At 34.1% G+C, this 26,517-nt stretch overlaps 1 protein-coding gene across 2 annotated transcripts in view; it reads right to left on the reverse strand.

The window, feature by feature from the left end:
* Positions 1 to 26,517, reverse strand: part of RFX3 (regulatory factor X, 3 (influences HLA class II expression)) — a 59,157-nt gene that overhangs the window by 17,139 nt on the left and 15,501 nt on the right. The window contains exons 3-6 of one of the 2 annotated variants that reach the window (XM_010010265.1): positions 23,152 to 23,410; positions 11,474 to 11,548; positions 6,762 to 6,943; positions 6,087 to 6,206 (exon numbers count right to left, since the gene is read on the reverse strand). In XM_010010265.1, the coding sequence (XP_010008567.1) occupies positions 6,087 to 6,206; positions 6,762 to 6,943; positions 11,474 to 11,548; positions 23,152 to 23,410 (636 nt within the window). The remainder of the gene's footprint in view (positions 1 to 6,086; positions 6,207 to 6,761; positions 6,944 to 11,473; positions 11,549 to 23,151; positions 23,411 to 26,517) is intronic. The other variant, XM_010010266.1, reaches the window with a different exon arrangement.

Below are 26,517 nucleotides of genomic sequence, written 5' to 3' on the forward strand. Positions count from 1 at the left end.
GTAAATATACAATAACAAAACACAGACAGAAAGCACACTTTTTACAGAAAGATTCCAGGCCTGATTAACAAATAATTTTATAACTGCAAGAATTTCTGTACTTGAGAAACAAGAAGACACCTATACCTACCCTGTCTCTAGGACATTTATATAAAGTTTCATGTTCTGCAGTGGTCCAATGCAAAATGCTTTGATGTTGAAGACAAGAGTGAAATTCTAAGTAACTTTCCTAATAAAGAAAAGGTTTAATCTCTGGTGTCACTGAACTCTGCTGGATAAGCTCACTATTACTTGATGAATGTACCTGCAATCCAGCCATCTGGGAAGAATGCCTAGCCTCCCTCTCATTATATATTACAATTACAAACACAAGGCAGAAGATCAACTTCTGGAAGCATTTGCAAATCTAAACCTATGCTTTAATATACTTTCAGTACTTTCTGCAAGATGTGCTATTTTACTGACCCTTCAGCTCCTGAAATAGGGTTTTGAATGTTTTGAATACATCAAAATAAGATGCCTCAAAGAGTTTTTCAGTTATGCAAAAAAAATTTAATTAAAATATTAAAGCCAACCTAATCCTTTGGTGCTAAGAATCAGGATTATCCACCTACTTGCTCCACTGTGCCTTATATAAAAAATGGTCAGCAAAATTCTTAATTCTGGCACTGTGACAAGTGACTTCTCACAGGATCTAACCAGTTTCAACAGCATTAGAAAATCACTTGCAAAATGAAAACAAAGAATGAAAAAAAGAAAAAAGCCTTTTTCAGGAGCTTCAGATTAAACAAAAGCAGACGGTGGTTAACAACTTTCGATCTGCTGTCTTTTATGTACAAGTAGAGCTTTAGCAGTTTAGACACCTAACAGTTCTCCAGAATTCTTTAGTTAAATTTGAGCCATTTTTGGTATATGAAAAAAACAGTTACAATTTCCTAACTGGTAAGAGTTACCTTTCCAAAAACTTTCCACATTTTTACTCTATTTCTCTGTTTTACTCACTACTAACCTATACCTTATTTAATCTTTCACCCTTTTATTTCAAATTACTAGGTGTTAGGAGACTGGAAAGAGAAAATAATAACTGACCTTCCATGAATATTACAGCTTCCTAATGATACTTGACCCAGAAAGGACACCATTTGAATTTTATATAGGTTAGCATAAACACAGTAAAAGTTTGCAAAGTCTTTTATTAACAACAGACATTTTCCCCACTTGTGCAAAGCTATAAAAATTACAATAAAAATAAAAACCCCCAACACTAAACCACTAAATTCAGAACATGGAATCAGATAATTCAGAAATGACACTGAATGATAGGCTGGTCTCACTTTGCAGTTAATTTAGAACACAACTTCATTGAATTCCACAGTCTGAGACATAACTTCATTAACAGAAACTTCCTCTCTCACTGCACAACAGATTAATCACTTCCTGATTAAAATTCATGTGCAGCAAACAATCCATATTCATTAACAAGTTAAAGCAGAAAGGGGATGTATAATAAATGCCTGCTTGGTTTGAAATGCATATATGAAGTTATTAGGGAAAAGAAACAGGCTGAAAACTATCAAAACTACGAGAGGTCAAAATGGATTAACTAAGTCACAAGACAGCCAAAACCCAGACACTAGCTTTTTCAGTTAAATTTTCTTCAAATTTTGTTGTTTGCCTGTACTGCTGCCATTTAAGTTTTACTCGAAGTCTTAGAATGAGTATTTTTCTGAAAAATCTGACTCATGCTTTTATCCAATTTGCAATATTATCTCTTTTTCTTAAAAACTAGGGTTTCTATCCTTCCAGTTTGCTAAAAACAAACTGCAGGGGTTCTAAAAAGAAACAGAACTAAGTTCTAAGGCTTAACTTCTATTTTATTTTTCTTTTAAATCTATTAATGTGATTTTTCACAAGGAGTTCACTGATGTCTTTAAGAAGCGAGTTAATGCACCAAACTATGTAATAAAATGGTGACCTTATACACTACAATGCATAAAGTGTGCTAAAGCATTTTATTATTGTATGCAAATAAAACGTTGCCATTTATGCTAGTAGGGGGCAAAAATCAGCTTTGAAAATCAGTAGGCAGCAGAAGTTGATTCAAACAGCTTGCAACACCACAGGCAACACATACTAAACCTCTTAACTATAGGAAAATTGAAGAAACTCAAATGTTTTAAAAATTATTGAAGATGGAAAACCTGCTAGTAACAAAGAAATACCTGAGAAGAATTTCGCTGCTACCAGAAAGTTTTGGTGCGTAGATCACATTTTTACTAATTGCTTTCCAGTATCTGAAGAAAATAAAAACACTTCCAAATATGCTGTTGTGCATACATCAGAAAACCTCAAAAATAATGTGAAGGCTGTATTTCAACAAAAGCATGTTTATCTGAGATCAAATATGGTAAAACTGTAAAAAGATTTAAGGAATGCATATTTCATGTGTATGTTTGTAAAACATCTCTCCTCAGTCCAATAAGCGTTGTTGAGATATATCTGATCTAGAAGCCAAAGCAGAACTTAGTTTAAGTCACAATCACCTCAGCATAATAACCATACTATATACAAAATATCTGTGCTTGTTGCAGATAAAGACACTGATTTTTTTCTGAACTACTCCATTAGGAAGTTGCTTAGTAGTGTATCATGTAAGTTCTCTTATTGTCATTTTTAGGATATGGTGTCTTAAGAAACTTGTAGCCTGTTTTTTTTACAGACGCCAGCATTTGTTGCTCTGTATCTTTAAAAAGAACACCATGATGAAAATGTGTCATTTCCATGTTGTCCATAAACCTAAGCCCCTTTTAAAAAATTATATCAATACATGATGCTTTGGACACATAGTGGCTTGGTTTAAGGGTAACGTTTGACTGAAGAGTATATCCCATAAGTAGAAGAATATGGGAGAGAGAACAGTAGAAAAATACCGATTATTTTCTACATGAAATAAATACATAGGGTAAACAGCATCCACAGGAAGTAGTGATCCATGATTTCTGGTTAGAACAATAATACACGTGTTAGTTGAATGTTATAATGTGCAGTAGACTAACAATACAGTTATCCTACTTACTAAAAAAAAAAAAATTAAAAAAATCTTAGCTGAATGTTCGTCTCCCATGAATGAAAGCAAAAAGGTATAATCATTATGTGCCAGAACTGAAAGATATATTTAACATTGGAAAGCTGGAGGTTTACTTCTGGAAATAGAATTTAAAACATATATTGTTATGAACTCCCTAAAGACAAGGATATCTGTATCAATTTCTCTAGTCTAAACCATAAAGATAATTCAGCTTCTGAGCTAAAAGCTTCCACTCATGAAGAGCTAAATAAAAATAAGCTAAAAATGGAACTTGACTTTAGGAATTATATCTCTGATATATTTCCCTTAAATGGTCTGACAAGGAATGCTTATGGGAAAGAGGTTTCATAATAAGATTGTACTTAAAAGTGGCAAGAGTTTAGTGCCAGATTTAAAACTGTGCAAATATATTTGGCATAGCATCTGGGTTGGATGTTACTTTATTTCTTCCTAACAATCTGTCTGATGTCCATTCAGTGTTAGTCTGGCCCATATTTGATCCAGAACTGATGGATAATATAACCATTTAAATGTCCTGTTTTTTCCTACCCTGGAAAACATGTAGGATCAGGATGACAGAGGCAAGCCAGGCCCTCCCTTGCAAGTCTGAGCCTCACAGCAGGTCCAGCTGAGAGGCAGAATGTTAGCTATTATGTTCCATCCAAGACAAGCCCTTAACTGTTAATTTCTTCAGTTCAGAGGTGCTTTAAGTCTCTTTAATTGTCAGCAAACCACTCTCAGCTGGAAGATAGGTCAGCATCTGTGCTAACTTCTTACTAGAATAAAAAAAGAGTGCTCCCACAGCTCACACTGATCACAACCAAGACTAAGCAACTATCAGCAGTACCTTCCATCTGAAATTTATGTCCAACAAATGTCAGACTCTTGAATTCAAGCCCCAAACAAACAACATGAACACAAAAAGGCATTTTGGGACACCCAAGTTATGAAAATAGAAAAGGTTTGTGACTGTGAAATTATGAAAGGAATGAAGAAAAATTATTTGTAGCACACATTCAAGTTCTTTTTTGCCAAATAGGGTTAGAAGTGTTTATCCAATTAGACATATCTGATAGAGCGGTAGAATTGGTATAACTACACGAAGAAAGAATACAGACTGCAATTTACAACTTATTTAAAGGTCAAAAAAAGCATTAGAAATATTAATAAAGCTGAAGAAAAAGCAATGTTACTTGCGAATTATAATATTCAGCTCTCTAGTTACTTCTTAATAAAACCTCCTAGAATTCTCAAGTATACTAGGATAATTGATAAAAATAAATACAGACATACATAAAATATTGAAATTAGATACTAAGAATACTACAGTACAGTATTTTTCCTCTAACAGCTACACATTCAGCATAATTATCCAGTGCCTTGTAGTTCCCATCCTTCCTCAATATCTTCACAGATTCTTGCAGCAAAGCTTAAGATTGGTATGAATTAAGTTTGAATGGGAACGTGCTTGTGCATGTATGTGTGTTCATGTGAAAAACATGGGTTAAACAAAAGGTATCTACTAACTGCTACAAAATCCTGCATGTGTGATTTCATTCAAATATAATCCGGGAACATACTACATAAAGATAATATTAAGAAAATATCACCAAACACACCTAGGTAAGGAAAACAAGGGAACTATGTAGGACATCTGGCAGTGTTAAAGAAAATAATAAAGCAAATAATAAAGAAAAGTAGTACTCACTTCTAAGAATTCTAAAATAATTTTGTCATTGTGAATCAAGAAGATGACAAAAGAGGTGACGATGATTACATAACTGCCAAAATTTCTCCAGAAAAAAGTTCATAGAAAATATTGTAGTTAAGACCACTGTGGGTACCACTTGGTGCATATATGTGATTCTGAACATGAGTGAATGAAATCTCTAAGTGAATGAGCTTCAGTGGGTAAAATAAGCTTGCTTGGACATTTTTTAAGTATCTATCATCTTTTCCTACCATATAATCCTGTGATGCTTTTTGTAGCAAGAATTTCCCACATGATCATACTGGGACACATCTCATGCTTCCACACAAGATAGTAAAGACCATATATTTTGCTATAAATACGTAGTTAGTGCTGTAACTACCTCTGGAAATGATAGCAAAATCATTTCAGATTAAAGTGGTATCTGTGTTTTAAGTTAAAGTCTGAAACTGTGTTTTCCATGTCCCAGTTGTGTCCAAGGCCACAAATTATGCCTAGTACACTAACTGGATCTTTTTCAGGGGGGTAAAAGCTCTAAAGATGTCTTGGTTGATACACTACTGTTCTACATGTAAGTTTCATGAAATGACACATCTTAAGATACTTCACTTTAGGGTAATATGGGAGGCTAGTGACATCAGCTAAATTAAAATAAATTTCAAAGAAATGTACTCATTTCCACTTCTTTCCTAGAATTTCTGTTCAGGATAGTTTTTCATATGCATATTCATGCATTATTTCACCACCAGAATAGCTCTTCTGTGCCACTACTTTTGAATACTTCTGAGCTTTCACTAGATCCCCAGGAACAAGATGCTGAAGGAAAATACTTAAAATCAACTTAGAGGAAAACCATTATGGTCACATTAATTGTTTGCAGGGAGAGGGGATAAACACTGAACTGAAATTAATAATAGGCTCTCTTATAAGCAGTTTATAAATAAATTTATATAGCAATGAGAAAAACCAGCAAAAGTTGAAATTTAAGCTCTCACTGCTTTTCTTCGTCTCATGGGATAAAAACTCAAGATAGTTGAGTCTGTTCATACATCTCATTTTATTATTATTACTCTTTGCAAATTTATGACTATTTCTAGGTACACAATCTTTCTTGTTGACTGATACATAACTTCAGTGACATCATCTGGCTGTCTAGCAAATTTCTATTTTTTACAGTAGAGAAGTTGAACAAAAGTTGCACTAGAATTTCAACTTTTCATGTGAGGAAAAGTAAGGCATTATGAACTAGAAATATTAATAAGTACTCATGTCCATTTCACACTTTACCTCTGTTTCTGCTGCATGGGCTGTTGTCTCATAGCCATATATTGCATGTCCTCTTGTAGTCGATTAAGAGGAGAGTCTGGCTTGACGCGAATCCCATAATAATGATATTTGGAGTTCCCCCTTTATGAAAGAACAAGAATTAAACAAACAGCAACACTAGTTTTACGCATCTACATTACATTTAATTTACAGTTTACACTGACTGGGAAACATTACCCACAAATCAGGCCTGACCCTCTTGTCATATCTGTTTTACATGGGTGTCATTTTACCACCTTTGGGAAATTAATTCGCTCTCTTAAATATGTATTTTCTAGCATTATAACTTGTAATCCACTTCAGTAAGAAAAATAAAATGCAAATACAACTTACATACATAGTTACGAAGAAACACAATTCTTAGTGATTTCCAAACAAAAAACTACGATTTATTTGTACTGATAAAAAACTGCAGTGCATTTATCAGTATGTCAACACATAAACAGTCAAAACCAGAGTATGCAGAAGTACAATAACATCTGGAAAAGCATAACACTGTCTAACATTAAGAGACAGAACTAAGTGAAAACCACTGTAATATTTTATTATTTTTTCACTAGCAGACAGATTTCTATACTCATAATTATTACCTGTATTGTCTATTACTTTCATTATTTTCATTTGATTAACACAAACCTAGTTCCAAGTCTTCTGGTACGTAATCCCATGAAGATTGACCGTATGAGTTTTCCAAAGGAGGCAGCATTTACTGGATCCAATTTGTGTTCCTGACAATGTCGTAAGTAATGGTTGTAAAGTGTACTTCTTGGAAGGCTCACTCCTTCTGCAGTTTCATAGTTGTCTAAAAGCCACTGAAGCTATATCACATACAAAACAGAGAAAAAAAATCCCATTCTTACTTTACTAAAAATATCTTAGCCACACAACATTAATTTATGAAAGTTCTGAAACCACTCTTCAGGTCTATTAAACAACTACTTCCTCCTTCAGATATTCCTTAAATGCTAGCTCTATCATATTGCTTTAGAATTTTTTCAGAATTATCAGGAAATAGCAGAATTCGTTGCATTCTGACCTCAGATAAGCGTCCACTTCTTAAAATATTTTTGATTCAGTACCATACACCAATACTTGATAAAGGTATCTACGCTTTGGAAACAAACCGTTGGTACGGCAAAGAAATAAACTAATCTTGTACGTAATTCACAAAAATTACAGAAAACAAACTCCTTGGACTAAAAATAGTGAGTGTTTTTATAAATAGTGTTTTTATAAACCTGGAATATCATACTGTTTTTCTTTACCTGATGCTAAAATGCATTACAGCACTTAAGCGAATAGGATCTATTCTCAGGTACATATAAAAGTTATTGCATATACATGAAAGAGCAACCAAAATAACATGGAAAGTAACTGGTACATCTGTAAAGCATTAGGGGTACAATCCCTTTTAGTTGTAGCCTGTTTGCGTTTGACTTCCAGGAGAAAAAGAATTATATTCTTGGAAAAACATTAATCTTTTCATGTAATTGTGGTAGGTGTTTTTAAATACACGCAAGGAAAGTAGTACACACTCATGTAACACCTTGAGTTGTCACTAATTTACAAAAAAGTAAAAAGGACAATTTAAAATTTCTAGATTTAACATTATAGGAGAATGTAAAAATAGGTAAAAAATAATATAGGTTGAGGATGCATTAAAATTCCATTGTTTTATGGTTTTGATATGCTAATATTTCTCTTATCTTCCCCCAGAACTTGCCATGCTTTCAGTTCCCTGAAATTTTCCTTTAGAAATAGCTTGAATGACATACAAATTTTATTTTCTGTTTGATTTTTTTTCACTGTTTTCCTAAGTATTTATACCAAAATAACAGAGTGTGAATATTCAAGCTTGCTAGCATCACAGATCTTAATAAAACTCAGGATTTAATTTGATTATCCAGTGGAAATGACACTGAGGACATTTTGTCTCCAAGACGTGCTACGAACTTTTACTCTGATGAGCTAGATATTCATACATATTTGCCATAATTTTCAATTTAGTCCACCAAAGCAGTAACTAGTATTACCATAACACAAATTCTTAAGTGACAATAAAAAATATATATGTTCTATGTGTTATTTATTCCTTTGCAGTATTATTTTATTTTAGAGCAGTGCATAAATTCTATTCTATCAATGTTTAGTGTAACTTACCATGCAAAGAACATGAATATTTTAGTGTGCAATAGCCATGAAATGTTTCAGTCCTGATCTTTATCAGAAAACTGTTTTGTACTGAAGTACAGATGATAACAAATACATTGAACTCACAGCTATGTTTTAGTCTCAGTGAGAAAGTCACTGATACAAATGCAAAAAAAATACTATAAAATTCATTCTAGAACATTCAAACACCATTTCCATATTTACTTTTTATTGAAAACATGCCCATAACTTTTCCAAGTTTCTTAAAAGCAAGCTCTAGAAGACGTATAAGTAAGATATAAATGCTTCCAAGACAAAAAAATTCTTAGCTCAGTTTGCTGGTAATTTTGCATTTTAAATAGACAGAATTTAAAAGTACACCTAATCATCTCTATATCAGTTATCATATCATTATTTTTTTAAGTCTCAGCATTCACAAGTGCTTCGAAATTGAGCATCTGCCATTTTATAATAACACTGAAGAAAAATAATCATCATAAACATTAACTTTTATCTGAATGTATTAAACTTACTTCACTAATGACCTGCAATAAGCCCGTCTGGTCTTTGAAACAAAGGTAATTATATCTTTCAACTATTCCACTTTATCTTTATTTGAAGTCTATTATATCTATATTTATATTATATACATTTATATAACATGTCATATATTTTTAAATCTGTAATTTAATCAGAACAGATACAGAATGTGAAGTATTACTGCCTTCCCTAAAGGGACAACTCTGTCAATCCAGAAAGACTGACAAACAAAAGATTATTTTCCAATTAAGTTCTGTATGTAGCATTAAAGATATTTTCCACCAAATGGCTTCTAACCTATTATGAATCACTTTATGTGCACTTCAATAATGACATGAATTTATAACAGATGTTATTTCAACCATAACTTCCATTATTCAACACCAAAAAAATCACAAACAAAACAAACAAAAACCAAAAGGGCAATATGAGAATTTTTGCCTCATTCTACCAGATGAACTATAATTCTAAAACTGAGCTGTTCATGTTTGAATCCTGGCTTTTTTAATTCCTAATAGTGTCCATATTGTATGGGTAAGATAAGTAAAGGTATGAAATATTTACAGTCAGACCTGTTACACTGACTGTGACTCCAATTAAGCAGCAGTGCTTATAAAATAGTCAACTAGCAATTAATTAATCAAGTACTTAATTAAGTCAGATTCATGCAGAAATAAATCAGAAAAGAAAAGAAAACATAGGAGAAAGAACAAACTCCTTAAAATGAACTCACATGAATTAGGAAAAAAAAAAAAATCCCAGACAATCTCATAGAGATATCATAGGGTGAAAATCCCAGTTCCAAAGCCAGTATTTAAAAAAACCCCAAAACTTAAATTCTATTTTCAAGCCTATTAAACCCAATTATGTATAAATTATTTATAAATGCCTAACCAAACCAGTAGAAGAGCTTCAAGGGACAAAGCCTTCCTCCATACTGCCCTTACTCAAGTTTAAAGACAGTAAACATTGCTTTAAAAATAGGCAAAATATCCACTAAGTTTGATCTAGATTGCTAACTTCTTCCAAAATGACCAAGGCTAGGAAAGACTGATTAACACAAGAATATGTACAGGGACTTCTGGGTTTTTTTTCCCCACAGAGTCAAAGATATAACACTATCAGAATAAATTTGAAAAAGACTTCACTGTCAAGAAAGAAATATCATGTAAAATTTCACAACTGAATGTGAATCTCATTATTAGAAACACATTGTGAGCAACACATAGCACCAGGAATGAATGGAACATAATTTACTGGAGCACAGCAGCTTACCTTATAATTCTTCTTGGTTTTTGTACCAAGATTCCAGACTTCATTTAGGATAAACATAAACAGTTCAAGTGTTTCAAGTCTTAACATAAATTTCTGACACTTTGCCATAAAATGTTATGGACCTTTTAAAAAAAAAACTTTTATATTATCTATTATTATTTTAATAATAATTTTGATACTGTCTCCAGAGCAAGTATTTTGTAAACATCCAAGGTGGAATCTAAAAGACTTTCTGTGTTACATTTTGTACCACTTTCTGTAATTTGATTTTCTTTCTTAACTTTTGGCGTTTTTTCTGAAGAAAAAAAGGTAAGTTTGCTTAAAATTTCCACAAAACAAAACTTTGACATAACTAGACCCATACAGAAAAAAATCCAAAACCCAAAACATCTATTTTTATTTTGATTTCTGAGGTACAGCATTTATGACCACATTCTTACATTAAGACCACAAACCAAATTTAAATTTCTTCTGTAAAACTATACAGGAATTTGAATTTATATAATTAGTAAAGCTGAGAAGGAAAAAAAGGTAAGATGAATACAAACTAATCAACATGGGAAAATACAAAATATAAACCCACAAATACTAACAGGGAAAAAAAAAATCAAGAAAGACTAGCAACTTACAAATCAATGCTATTATTTACATAATGTATTAAAAATTAATTTTTGGCCTTTTCAGTGATTTTAAAGTTACATATAATGGATTTATCATTATATTTGGAGATCATGTTTTTACCCAAATATATTTTAGCTTTGTGTATCGACAGTTCTTCACTGTAAGATTTGGGAGTAAGAACAAAGCAAAAGGCAGCTGGATAATACATTTTTTCTGTACTTCAAATTAAGATAATGTTTTTGATTTTTTTTCCAGGTCATCATAAGGAACTTTAGGACTCTTAAGTAAGTAATTTCATAATAAACTGTCTATTCAGAATAAACAAAGAAACACCTAAAAATAAAGATATTATTTAGGCATGCTGTCTGTTTCTTCTCTTCCTCTTCACATGCTCTAAAATTAATATAGGATACAGAGTCTTTGATTTGTAGATAACTTTATTTAAAATGTCAAAAGCCATCTAATTTAGAATTATTTGAACTTTATTTTGACATTTACACTATAATCTGCAAAACAGTCGAATGGATTAACTTGTCTTAACATAGGTGTAGAGCATGGGAAACAGGTAACACTATGCAATATACCATAAAGACATTTCATCTGACAAAATAAAGCCATGGGAGATGTAGTAGAAGATTACAAGCAACTAAGATGAGAAGATTAAGAACAAAAAATAGTAATAAAATAAAACAAACATTTAGAGGCAGGCTAAGCATGCAGAACAAGCAAGAGAGAGTGTATGTGAAGAAGAGACAACTTACATGGCTGTTGAGAAGAGAGCTTCTGTGAGTGGACAGACCATCAGACTTTTGCAGTGTCTCAATCGCCATTTCAATCTGATAATAGATGTCATTAAAAAAAGGACTCAAGACGAGATAGTAAAAAAGCCTGATCAGAGAAGTTTTGACAGATTGCTTACAGATCAATAGAAATGCCTGCTTTATGCCTAGCTAGGGCATATGTTCTACCAAAAAGCCTCATTCCAGAGTCCCAGTGAACACAAACCTGCCCAATGAAGCTGGAAAGGCATTTTGCTTGCATATATACTGCAGGATCACAGCATCAAAGTCCATTTTACCTTTCAGCCTGCTCAGGAAATTAAATGACTAGATTTACTGGTGAGCTGCACTGAAACAAAAACAACCCTGATTGAACAAAAATATCATTAATCAAATAAAAAAAAAGAAATAAATCCCTAAACAGAATTTTAGGAAAGACCTCCTTATGTTTTCCCTTCAACTATGCTAGGAAGAGACATTCACAGCTTGCAATAAGAACTGAATTAGAAGCAAAACTTCAGCTCTTTGGAATCAGAGAATCAAAACACAAATCCAATTAATATAATAGTTTTTCCACCATTAACTTCACTGGGACAAGACACCACCCTTACTGCTGCCAGCACCCTCTGAACATCCCCAGCTGTCAAAATAAATGGAAAGTCAGGAGTTACACAGACTGCAGGATCCAGCCTTTGGACAAGCAGATTTGTTCAGATTTGCCTTTTAATATGAAAAGCGAACACAGCACTACTAAAATACAAAGTAGTATTTCTTCAAACGCAAATACATGAATACTATCACATCCATTCCCCTTTTTTTCTTCTTTAATATCAGCAGATATTTTGATTAGTTTGATAATGACAGCATTAAAGAAAAAAAATTAGAACCTAAGCATAATTTAACTGGGCAGCTAGAAGAGCAAAAACAACAATGAAAATGACAGAGACAACAGGATGTGCAGTAAAAAAAGGCATGCAATTAATTAGCTACATTAAATGGCCAAAATGAAAGCAATGGAAACCACCACTTACACTTTTAAAACCATTTATCATTCTCTGTGCAGACCTTTCTTTAATAAGCCCTTCCTATCCTACTTCAAATATCACACCGTAATATTAGTGTCATAATTTATCAACATTGGCTGAATTTACTCTCTGTATAGCAGAAACTGAAAAACACTACAGTTGGTATTTGAATTTACTGTACATATACAATTAGCTTCTCCCTTTTTTACAGGGCAACTGACAATCATTTTGTTGCAATAACTGTGAGGAACCACTTCTTGTTTCTGTCTTACAACTGTTCATTATTAGCTACAAAAGCCTTTTTTTAAAAAGCACATTATTAAAAATACAAAATTGGTATGTAAGAAAAGATACTCCTACCTGGTAATAATGATTTGATTTTTTTTTTTAATATTCTGATTTTCTCTTGCTTTGGTGGAAAATACTATGAGATCGAAGTAGGCAATCACACAAGAAAGATCAAATTTTAAGAGCATGCCACATGATAAAAACTACAAGCTCAAAACTTGTAAGGTCAACTTACAACCACAGCCATAGAATTTTCCTTCTTAACATAATGCTGTGATCAAACAATGAAGACTGTAAACACATTTAAATCCTAATTCTGAATCTTGGATTACTTGTTCCACAGTGCTTAGTCCACTGCACTGAAGTTACACCTCCTACTGCACATACCACCTACTGCACTACTCTCATTTTGTTGTAACTTGTGGCCTTGTCTGTTCAGAGAATCAAACTGTTAAAAAGTAGTAGTAATTGCTCTTAAAAAGAAAAGTGGTATTACAGGTGACACTCATTCCTTGCTTCCATATTGATCCAAGGTGTTTTGGTGCTGCACAGTGAGAATAAAAATAAACAAACTTCCTTTTTCTGTTATCCAGGCAATTTTTGTTGGTGGAGTTTCTTTTAGATTTCACTAGTATGACCACTGAACACAATAAATCTGTGTTCACTTTTACTGCATAGCATCAGCCAAGCAGTTAAGTCACTACTAAAACATGCTAATTACTTCATCAAGCTCACTAAAGTATGTGATCTATATTTAGAATGAGTCTTCATCATACTCTACCATGTATGCTTCAGGAGAGATTTTTCTTACTACTAATTATTTTGTTGGTTTTAATCTAAATTTTGATAAAATGAACTTCCTGCTTAATTTGACAGATACATACCTCTAATGACAGAAACCTTCTTATGTAGGCTATATAAATCACTTTTAACTATTTCTGAGCATAAAGTATGTCTGATTGGAGGACAGATTTTCTAGGCACTGAATTATTCATCTTGCCCTTTCTGAAAATTTCTGGCTACTGCTTGTTTTCCTCTATTGGTGATCTTCAAGGCGCAATTCGAGGGTCAGTTCTATTCAATATTTTAATTGACGATCTGGATGCAGGATTTGAATGCACTATGAGCAAGTCTGCTGAACTGGGAGGTGCTATTGACATTTGAGGGACAAGAGACCTTGCAGGGGGATCTGAATAGACTTGGAGCATTGGACAATCATTAGTGCCATCAAATTTAACAAGAACAAATGCCAGATTCTGCAGCTGGGACAGAGAAATGCCATTTCTCTGGCACAGGTCTACATTGGGAGAGGAGTTGCTGGAGAGGAGCCTTGCAGAAAGGGATCTAGGGGCACTGGTCAACAGCAGGATCTGTACTAGTCAGTAAAGTGCTCAGGCAGCCAAGAGGACAAACTGCATCAAACACAGCATGGCCAACTGGTCAGCAGAGGTGATTTTCCCACTGTATTCAGCGTTTAGTGTAGCCTCATCTGGAATACTGTGTGCAGTTCTGGGTCCCACAATTTAAGAGTGATGTGAAGGTCCCTGAATGTGTCCAGGGGAGGGCAAGAAAGCTGGTGAAAGGGCTGGAAGGCATGTCCTGAGAAGAATGGCTGAGGACTTTGTGCTTGTCCAGTTTGGAGAAAACAAGGCTGAGGGGCAACCTTACTGCTCCCTACAGCTGCTTGAGAAGGGGAAGTGGAAAGAGAGGTGCTGAGCTCTTCTCCAGGTATCAAGTGACATGATGCATGGGAATGGTTCAAAGCTGCACCAGGGGGGTTTAGACTGGACATTAGGAAGCATTTCTTTACTGAGACGGTAGTCAAACTTTGGAACAGGCTTCCTAGAGAGGTGGTCGGTGACCCAAACCTGTCAGTGTCAAGGGACATTTGGACAATGCCCTTAATAACATGCATTAACTTTTGGTCAGCCCTGAGGTGGTCAGGCAGCTGGGCTAGATGATTGCTGTAGGTCCCTTCCAACAGAAGATCAGTAATGCAGCGGGTTTTATTATGGTATTTTGTAGGTAGAATATGGGAGTCATTTTAACACTTAAAATTATATTCTGCATAAACACAAAAGGAAGACTGATGCCCTTGCATTTTTAGCAATGTGCAGTGAGAGATTCCAGGCACAACTAACTAACATGTACATTTGAAATGATAAATGGCAACAAGAATTACACATTCATTTATTTGAATATGTGATTATTCTTCTCTTAACAAGACTGAAAACTAATTATTTATTAAAATGTTCCGACTGATAAGTAAAATGTACACTCCCACTGCAACTCCAACTAAACCATGATAAATGTTACACTACTGGTAGGAACAATAATCAGTTTGTATAGTAACATAAACATGTTATTAAATTAGAGCACGACAGCTATGAAAACTATGATTGCAGACTTCTCCTTCAATTAATTTGCTGACTAAAATACTGCCTTATACTCTGACACAGTTGTCAATGACTAAGGGTACTTCCTGGGGTTAAAAAATCCAACAGAATGATCCTAGTATATGCATCTGAAATCCTACAATATTCAGTCTTTAAGTGATCTACTGATTGGGAAGTTATTAACTGTTGCTAGTTTATGTCTTAGTGTTAATTAACATGTTACTAGATAAAGAAATTATGCATAATAGTGTCTGATATGTATAGCTAGACATAGCAAATACCCATCTCAAACATGCTGAAAATAAAACCTGCCTGCCTTCCTTTTAGAATGAAGAAATAGTAGTGCTAATTAACTAATAATTCAACTAAATAACACAAAGTATTTATAGTATGTTGTTCTGAGGAGGTCAGGACATAAGAAAACAATCCACAGAAGTTTAAGCCCCGAGGTTTTGTGATTAATCTGGATATCATACAATTCATTTTCCTTACCTGTTTGCATCTGCAAACCACTCTCCATCAGCAGCAAAGCATGCAACTTTATGTGGTATTTTGAAATTCAATACATTGTTGCATCATGTTGAAAAAAGATAGCCCCTGTCTTTATCTCCAGAGGCACCTCCCATTCACTATGCCTTTTATCTGCTTCCAAAGGTTTGCTCTTTTAGGCTTTAAAAGAACTGAGATTCTAAAGCAGCTTTCATCATATGCTCCATTATGAAGGAATTACTAATTCATCATATGTGTACAAGACTAATGTGGTACAGCTAGTTAAACTCTGGGTATGTGCAACAACTGTGCTTACCTAAATAAGGTGTATACACATCACAAGCTAACCTGAATCCACAGGATAAATAGAGTTTGGGCTTTTGAAAATATAACGCTTTCATCCTTTTGGTATGCCAGAAATATTCATTATTTACAGTGGCTTTCAATTCTGTTTCAGGGCAGAGTATTCATGTATATTGTACTGTTTTCTGAAACTTATGCCAGAGGGTTGTATTAGCCAGACAAGCTTGCTCAGGAAAAAGCAGCCTGAAAATTAAATAGCTTTGTTCACACCAGGAGAACTCAGGTCCAGCCTTTACAGCTGGACGAATTATAAGATATGCATCCCTCACAACAGACAAAGCTCTACAGCACCTATAAATAGGTTCTATGAAATTTTGCCCAAGACATGAATACCGACCAAAGAATTTTATGTTCTGACCAAAGAATATATGGAGTCAATAAAGGGGGAAAAAAGACACCTAACAGCCATAGACTGGAAAAATAAAAAAATACTTGCAGTTTAGATCAGATTACTTTCTCCTCCACAAATTTTCAAATGAAACATTACTGCCCATGTTTATCTTCCTTGCTGGAAGTTCTAAACATATGTTCAAACTGATTTATTCACCATCTCTCCCCTGAATCATTCTGTTATTTGTATACCTCATCTCTATTATATACATCTTCAAACACATTCTAAACTTTTTTTCCTTTTCCATGTATTTGGTACAAACACTTATATGAAAAAAAACTGAATTAAAAAATCCCTTGTCAAGCTGGTCATAAGAACTTCTAGAACAAATATGTTCCACCTACCACTGAAAAACACATGGAAACACATGAGAGTTACTCACACCAGAAAATTAGAACTGAGAAACTAAAAGGAAAGTTTATTATTATTGAAAACCAAAACTGAAAACATTTATGGCAAGACAGCCTTTGAGAGAAGTAGACTGGCCATTTTACAACAAATATGTATTGATCAGAAACAAACAAAAAAATCCAGATCTTTAGAAACATACTGCCTCCATGCCACTGATAATTGGACTGTTATGAAAACATCAGTAGCAAGTCATCTTGCATACAGCTTACGCATTTTCAAGTAAAAGGAATTAGGAGGAATTCTTCTCATGAATTCATAGATACCTATTTTTAATTACAGAATCACAGAATGGGTTGGAATGGGTAGAAGCTCACCTAGTTCCAATGCCCCTGCCATGAGCAGGGACACGCCCGACTAGACCAGGTTGCCCAAAGTCCCAGCCAACCTTGAAGGCCTCGAACACTTCCAGGGATGGGGCAGCCACAGCTTTTCTGGACAACCTGTTCCATGTCTCACCACCCTCATAGTGAAGAATTTTTTTCCTAATGTCTAATGTAAATCTACCCTATGTCAGTTTAAAGCCATTTCCCCTTGTCCTGTCATTACTTGCACTTATAAGAAGTCCCTCTCCAGCTCTCTTGTAAAACATTCTGTTCCTTTCAGTATTTTTTATACAGTAATTGGAATTGACACGTTGGAATAAACTGAATTTCCAACAACACTACATCTTGACTTTTGATACACAAATACCAGAATAAATATTCAGTTGCCAAAACAGGAAACAGTCCACAAGGTTCTACAGGGCTTTTTATGCAGAAAATACTCCAAAAAGCCAGTGACTGAATGCTGAAGCCAGACTGTGTCAGAAGCAGGTAGCATCGTCAGGTGAAGGCAGAATACAGACAGAGTAGGGGTGGCTGACCTTAGCAAGGTCATTCTCCCTTTTCCCCACATTCCTTGTCTTGTGAAAAGGGCACAGTCTCAACTCAAGACATTATAGTGGAGCAGCAAACCACTTGAAGGAGCAGACATGTAAGTTCTTGTGACCACATTGCTAGATTGAAACCTCTGAAAGATAGATAGGAAACATGATGCTCCACAGCTCTGAAGGAGAAACCAAAGCAACAAAGCAACAAAGAACTGTCATGGTTTAAGCCCAGATGATAACTCAGAACCATGCAGCCACTCACTCATTCCCCCCACATTCTTCCTCCCCCCACTCCCGGAGGGATGGGGAGGAGAATAGCAGGCATGTAGCTTGAGATAAGAGCAGTCCAGTAACTACGGTATAATACAAACCACTACTGCTACCAGTAATAATAATGATAAGGGAAATAACAAGGGGAGAGGATACAATTGCTCACCACCCACTGACCGATACCCAACCAGACCCGAGCAGCGATCTGGGCCTTCTGGGTAACTCCCCCCAGTTTATATACTGGGCATGATGTGCTGTGGTATGGAATACCCCTTTGGCCAGTTTGGGTCAGGAGGAAAAGTCTTGGAGGCAGAAGGCACAAAATCCACAAATCCTCTAAGCTTACCACTCCTCCAGTTAATTCATAACACATAAATATTTTTTAGCAGTAGTATGATTAACTATTCCTATAGCTCATTTGAAAGAAGAAAAAAAAAGCATAATCTGCCTTCTTGTATCTGGAAATGGTTGCGCTTCCCCCCGCCTCCCCCCAAAAGATGATACTGTGCTCAGTTGAAGAAGTTATTAGTAAATGTCTTGCCAGTGTAAGAGGTCAGACCAAACAATCTAATAATTCTTTGTAGCATAAAAATCTGTGCATCTCTGATTGGATCAGAAATGGTTTGGTTTATGCTAAAATGTATCCATCTAAATAAAAACTACCAGAAGAGTTTGAGAATGGAGGAGGAAAAAGCTCCTCTAGAAAGAAAGAGATTAATAAATAAAATCTCATCTCGAACTATTTTCCAAATGATAACCCACCCACTTTTAATGGACTATTTAAACGTTACTTTTTGTTCTCAAAATAATTATAATTCTTCCACTAACATTATATTATCAGGATATGGTATTTACACTGGGCCTTGCTGCTGTTGTTGTTCTCCCAGCTTTAATTACAACACATCTCGCACAGGTAACATTCCTCCCTTAAAGTTAAGAGCAAATTTTGCACACTGTGCTTAGTACCAGAAGTTATAATTTGTGTTGATACCTTATGTCCATATTAATTTTGCTTTTATTCTCATGCACATCTAGATTTGCACTGAAATAGGACAAATTTCTCCAGCAGCATGAGTGCAGACCTCCTATTGTTGTTGATGACGGATGAATGGCAACTGTAATTGCAAATCAGTTGTAAAGCTTGTCAGAAAACAAGACTAATAGATGGGAGCCTCTTACCGGCTAACAAATACAATACCACATTTATTACTAGAAACTATATGAATTTTTGAATCCTGTGATATTATGAAATATATTGATTAAATAAACCTGTTTCATCACAAGAACAGTCTTCACACATTTACATGTTAAAAAAAATAAAAAAAGGTGGTTTAGATTTCATTATTAACATGGTAATCCATTTTTCCAGTTAGTCTCTTAAATATAGCTGCCCTTTCTTTAATGATAGTTGACAATAAACCTAACAGATGACACTTTCATACAGGTTTCAATATGCAAAATCATTTCAAATAGACATCCAGGTAGGGTAAATCACTTCTTGTTCAACGCAAGTACAATTTATTCTTACAAACCCACATATATTTACATGAAAATGGTTGTTTTGGAAAACTATTTAGCTACCTAATACCTTATACAGGAGGTCTTATAATCTGAATGCCTTTCTGTTTTAGTGAAAAAATCCTAAAGAAGCAGTTTAATAGGCCAGCAAAGGATGTTGTACAATTATTGTACAAAAAAAGGAAGAAGCAATGAAATCAATGAAAATGAAATAAAATACTAACAAATGTTCTAACATAAACCATGAATGTATATATGTTGAAATAGTTTTGATAGTGCACCATTCTTAATATTTTGGCTATAAATAAACTGCTGTTGCCTGCTATAGCTTAAGCATGACAGCTTTCTTGTATGAATGTTTGACAGAAATTGAAATGAGCGAAATCTTACAATCAAAGTATTAGCTCTTTATTAAACCCAAAGCCAAACTTAGAATTACATTAAACCATGAAGACAATGAAGTGAAGATAAACTTAAAAGTAAAAAGTCTCTGAGTCTCTTTTACTGAGTTCTATATAAACCAAATAGCAAACCTGATGAAAAGTCAATTAGTTTTGAATTTTGGGTTTATCTAAGACAAAATTAATGAAATTGACTTATTTTATACATTTGACCTGAAACTGTTTTGTTTCTTTTAACTTCAGCTAGATGTATCAGAAATAGATAACATCAATAATATAATTAATTCACTTGTTACAGAAGGCAATGGTTTGATCAGTGAAGGTGAATAACAGCAGAACAAATGAAGTTAGCAGTTGAAAAGAATGAAAAAGACTAGTACCTCTATGGCAAAAGAAAATAAAGCTTGTGATGATCACAAGTGTTAATAAGTAAACTGTTATTAATTTCTATAGTCTTTGTCTCCATATGAAGATTCTCCAAACTAATTCAAAATTTAGAAATATTTTCCGAGTATGACACTAGCAAACCAGCCTGGATACATTATTTTGATGACTCCAATAAATCTGCTATACAAGAATGAAAAATATTGTAATGGTTAAGATCAAATGAGAATCATAAGTGAAGCAAGCTCTACCTATCTAAAGTGCAATCCAAATAAAATACTGTGTTGCTCTAATTCTGTTTAATTATGCTCTCTAGTAAAATTAAAACAGACTTGGTGCTTTAAAATTACAGTTTAAGCTGAACCTTTCCTACTTCAATTAACTCTTGAGTATTTCAGCTGAGCCAGACATACCACGAGCCTAATATTATAAAATCTAAAATCATGTTGTGTCCCGCTTCCTTAGCAAGAAATGTACGTCTAATATATTTTAACATCTCATACTTACAGAACTACACCATATATAACAAATAACACCTTAAAAAACAGAGGACACTATTTTAATGTTAAAAATGCAATTTAATACTTGTAACTTAGTTAGCAGTATTTTTTTCTATCTTAAAGGTAAGCTGATACAGCAGTATGGAAGTTACTTGGAACAACTAAAACAGTCTATTTCATTGGCACCTGAAGCAAGAGAAAGATGTTGCTGAAAGTATGAACCTTAGATATTGATAAATTTTGACAAATTTTACTTCTACTTTTGAAAAAAAAATCAAAACTATTTTTAAGTTGAAAATAAAGCATGGAGTTTTGATACAAGTCAAATAATTCTAGGATATCCAACTTCCAGGTACATCTACTGCTCTTCATTTGTGTTTACTGGATGCATTTAAGCCTCACTTGATTTCATATTCAGTGAAGTATTTCCACTGACTGAATAATGTTGCTTGTGAACAAAGGAAAACTTAGAGCATGATATGCAAAACACAAAAATGCATTTGTTCTTGTCTCATTAAGGAGAAAACTAGCATGATCTCTAAAAAAGGAAATATTTGTACCAAAATGTGGAATAATTTAAAACAATTAAGAAAAATATGAATATTGTTACCATTTAAGTATTTAAAGAAATATGACTTTTCAAATTTCAGCCTACCTAGAAGACCTATTCCTTACTTAGAATCATAAAATCACAGAATGGTTTATGTTGGAAGGGACCTTAAAGATCATCCAGTTTCAATCCCCTGCCATGGGCAGGGACACCTTCCACTAGACAAGGTTGCTTAAAGCCCTGTCCAACCTGGCCTTGAACACTGCCAGGGGTGGAACATTTACCACTTCTTTTGCACAACCTGTTCCAGTACCTTGCCACTTATGCCTATAGAAAATTATGTCTTTTGCCTGTGCTTGGCAATCATAAAGTCAGGTGAAAAGCTATTGAAATATCATCCAAGTAAGTAAAATGACAAAGTACTTTAAAGGAAAAAAGAAAACAGTAAGCTTAAAATCTTGATTTTAACTCAATGAATCTGAAGAGGAATGATTCTTTTTTCCAGCAACTTTCTTCTTCTATTAAAATAATGTAAAATACAGGCAGAAGTTAATACACACTTTTTTGATTTTGTCACTTAAAGATAAGATTCTCTGTTGCTAGCTGAAAGACCCCACTACTACTGATATTTATACAGTTCATGAATTTCAACCTTTTACAATATATATTTTCAGAAAATAGTATTACACAGGTTTTGGATTAAATAATAATTTTTTATATTGTACAGAAATCTTGTATTTATCCATACCACCTTTGTATTTATCCATACCACCTTAAGAATCAAAATAGAGACTTTATCAGATCATCCACATTATCCAATGCTATCATAAACATTCACATAATTCCAAATAGAAGAATATTAGATTTTCACTCATTACCTTGAGTAAAAATAAAGTCCCCTTTGAGTACTGATGAATCTGTATTGTTAATGACGCTTTATCTCCCTCACTATATTTTCCAACTCCTCCTCCTGTTATGTTTCACAGTTCTCTTCCCTATTACTCTACATGCAGGCTAGAAGAATTAGGTAAAAGTATTCATTAGGGCTATGCAGCAAAGCTAGACTAGGTATAAGCCCATTTTCCTAACTGGAATACAGACTGATTGAGTAAGCTCCTAATGGCAAGTTCTGTATTTAAGTGATATTGTATACCACAGTTGTAACAGAATGCATCTTCCTGCAGTACTGGAAGACACTTCCACCATAAGCTTTTAATCTGGAATAGACTTTGGAGATATACTTAAGTACGAACAAAGTGTTGATAGGTAGTATCTGAGTGTTCTGAACAACTGGAAATATTCTGGAATAAGCTACCAAGCCTGCACCAGTATTAAGCAAACAAACCAAACAAACGCAGGGAAGTTACACATGTAACTTTCATGATTTATCATTTACATCTAACGTAGTTGTACTCAGCAACACTGTGGTTTTCTTAAGTGTTCAGAATAAATACAAGATCTTAGTTCCTAACCTGACAAATATTCAGCTCAGACAAACTATTATGTGAGTATTCCCGACGCATTCACTGGTATTACTTGAATGCAAAAATTCAACCTGTGAAACATAAATATCTGCAAGCTGTCAATGGGAAGGCCTGCCTTCATGTTTAAATCTGCACAATATTTTTACTCCTGTATCTTACTTTATATACTTAATACTTATTTTACAAAGAGTACTATGTAGTACTTATTCTGACAACTCAGTATTGCTATACATTCTGTCACAAAAACCTTGACAGTCTGCAAGAACATCTGAGTAGCTAAGAAACTAGTCTCAAAGATTTTGCATCAGTCTGAAATACTTACTGTCGCTGGGGAGGCCCGTGTCGTATGAGTCACTGAATGACCAGAATTTTCCATTGAATTGCCAATCAGATACGTCCCTCCTGAGCTGCTAATGAGTTGTCCTCCTGTGACACCCATTTGAATCCCTCCAGTGCCCACCATGCTATGAGACGAGACCACTGTTGTCACCTGTGCAGAACTTCCTTGAGTATCGAAATAATTTCCCCCAGTGTTTTGGCTGTACATCTGGGTTTCTGTGTAAGGATAAGTTGTTGATCGGCTTCAAGAAAAGAAAACAAAAAGGAAAAGAAATTATTTTTATTGCTCATCTAGCTGAGGGAAATGTTACAATTCTAGAAATGTATGTACAGTAGTTGTAACCAAATTAAATAAGATTAGCAAGCAATCTCTGCCTCCTCAGATAATAACATTTAATCAAGTCAAAGCACTAAATAAGTAATTCTGTGACAATGTTAAACCATGCATCCACCAAACCTTACAGAAAATTTGTCAGTCTTTCACTGAAGGGAAGAAGGGAAGGGAAGCATGACAAAATTGAGGAGACAGGCAGAAAGAGCTCATACAATTACTAATATATTGCAAAGCAATTTATAAAATTCTATTATTTTAATCCGACGTTAAAACTTTGAATTTTAGTCAGATGTCATATATTTTACATACTGTGCACGTTGCAACATTTTAAAAAATTGATACAAATGTTGGCCAAGAGAACCAAATGTTCAAGAATCCTATGTGATCTATTGTTTTAAATTCATTAAAGTTCTTGGCTGAAGTTTGAAATTCTGAGTTCACTGGTATTTTTGGAAATGCAATTATTTTTGCAAGGTGAATTCAAAATAGGACATGAATTCACATTATGATGAAAGAAAAAAAAACCCATTTAAGAAATAAAGCCAAAACAGAACTAGGACTTACAAAAGGGGCACAAAGATGAAAGAAGTTAAGGGCATACATTAGTAACATTTTTAAATCACTTTAAACTCTGAAACATTCATGCCTCATTAACCAGCCTACCCTAACAAACCATTCAGCTATTGAAACCTTTTATCATTTTTTCATGTTCTTAATCATGTATCTTGAATCACTACTCTTCATAGGTTATATTTTGAATGTGTATTTGTTCCCATGTACTAAATTTTTATCTTCAAATCAACGTATTTCAGATTTGTTAAGTAAATAGCATTCATTATTTCAAAGGCCAGATTCCTCATTTTGGAAAAGCCTGTTTGGAAGTTTTATCCTGTTTCATGACTGCTATGCTTTGTATTTTGGCAAGCATAATGATGGAAAAGTCAAAAGGTAAAGCAAACCAGTTTACTGAAACAATAATTTTCTCATTTAAGCATAAAAATCCGTAATACTGCTTGCAATCAACAGGCAACACCATTTTGAAATTCAAAGTTTTCTGCTAACTTGGAGCTGCATATGTTGAGATACACTTAGTCCAAGTAAATAAATTTTATAAGTATGATTCAGAGAAAACAGAGAGGTGACCAATCTCCGTGTAAGTCTCCAATTTGTTTAGTATAATCAAACAAAACATAAAATCACCATGCAATTAAACGAGTTCAACAAAAAAATCCACTTTTGTCCAAAAACACAACAAAAGGAGGAAGCAGCATCCAGGTTTTATGCAGTAAGCTGGTGATTAATATACCTATCCAGGAATTTGAAGTCAGTATTTATTTTTTTTTTCCCTTTATATAGACAGGGATTAATCAGTTTCTTATCAATATACAGAAAAGGCCATGGCAATTTACTATTTGTTTTTATAGCTTTTTAATTATGAAAACTTATACTAGACTAATAAGTACACAATGGGCTCAGAGAGAACAATTACTTCTTTAGCTCTAGTAAAGTAAACTTTAACTTCTAAGTAACTCAAGTACATACAGTACCTTATCAACAACTAAAGTCAGAACTTTTGTTGTAATTCACACAGTTTCTCCCTCCATCTTCAGAGACTTCGGAATCTCAAAAAACTTCAATTTTAAAATCCTAAATGTTTCATAGCCTTATACTACATTATTTGCTCTCAGCCCTCCTTAAGCTACTTAAAAATTTTGCTTTTTATTTTGAGTATTTCAAAAGCCTTTAAGATCAGCTGCAGAAATGCCTTTCAGTCTACTGAAAACAAAAGGGACTAATGCCCAAACAGACAGTTTAATTCATTAACTTTTCTTTAGGAGACTTAAATTAGTTATCTTTGCTTTGTAATAACCTCTGTATTCAGGTTCTAATTAATCTGTTTTATCAAGCCAAGGTATCATTGCGATACCTTTTGATATCATTGTGGTATTGTTTATCTTATGATAAGCAAGGTAACTGCTAGCAAAGCTGGTGTTGCATCTGTCTCAGAATTACACAGTTTACAGAATGTGAAGAGAGCTATGCAGCAGAGGACAATTTAGGAACACGAAGTGATGGAAGGTCAGGGGAAGCAGTTCATGAAAATATTATCAAAGGACTGAAAGCTGTAATTTCTGCTAAAAGAGGAAAGAAAAATTTGGTATCAGTATCAGGTATCAGTAAGGAAAGGAACAGAAGGACAACACCACTGTTGGCAGTAAAAATAGACATGGCTAGAAGAAAAAGACTGTCCAGAAGATGAGAGGAGTACAATCTCACTTGCAGAAGTGGAATTAAAGAGGCAGTTCTTTAAAGCAATGCAAACCCCACAGAATGCTCAAAATTTCACAAGAAAATTACAGCACAGACTTTGTGTGTAACAGACAAAAGGAAATGCTTGTTTCCTTTTACCTTGCTTAGATCTGTAAATAAGGACTGATTATATCAGAACACCTATATCTGCATATAACAGTATTCCTTATCAATGGATCAAGAACAATCACTGGGGTACACAAGTGTACACACTCCAACATAAACATACTCTTCCCTTTGTTCTAACAACCAGCAGTTTCTTCTAGAATTAGGCAAACCTTCAGCAACAGAGACCAGCAGGGTAAACAGAACTCAGATAAAACCATAACTGTGACATGCAATATGTGCGACTTAGCAAAGAGCTTTTTAATTTACCAAAATACAAACAAATTCATCTGGAAATTAAAAAATGCAGATGGATTTGAGATGATGTTTTGAAAGCAGTGCCTCAAAAGTTTTAAGGTCACTGCATATGATAACATGACCTCTCAACATTCTACTGTAGCAAAGAGGAAAATAAGATGTTATATCCTTCAGACACATGCACCAGGGATAACTTGAAATAAGGAACTTCCCCATAGCACATGTAGCACAAACATGCAATACTTTCTCAGATAATCTGTCATATACTATATAGTCAGTTCTTGCCCACTGGAAAGGTTGTAAAAGTCCTCCTGGCTCTCCTTTTCTTTAACAGTTGCATAT

The sequence above is a fragment of the Nestor notabilis genome, unplaced genomic scaffold, assembly GCF_000696875.1.
Source record: "Nestor notabilis isolate BGI_N333 unplaced genomic scaffold, ASM69687v1 scaffold3962, whole genome shotgun sequence".
NCBI classification, from domain to species: domain Eukaryota; kingdom Metazoa; phylum Chordata; class Aves; order Psittaciformes; family Psittacidae; genus Nestor; species Nestor notabilis.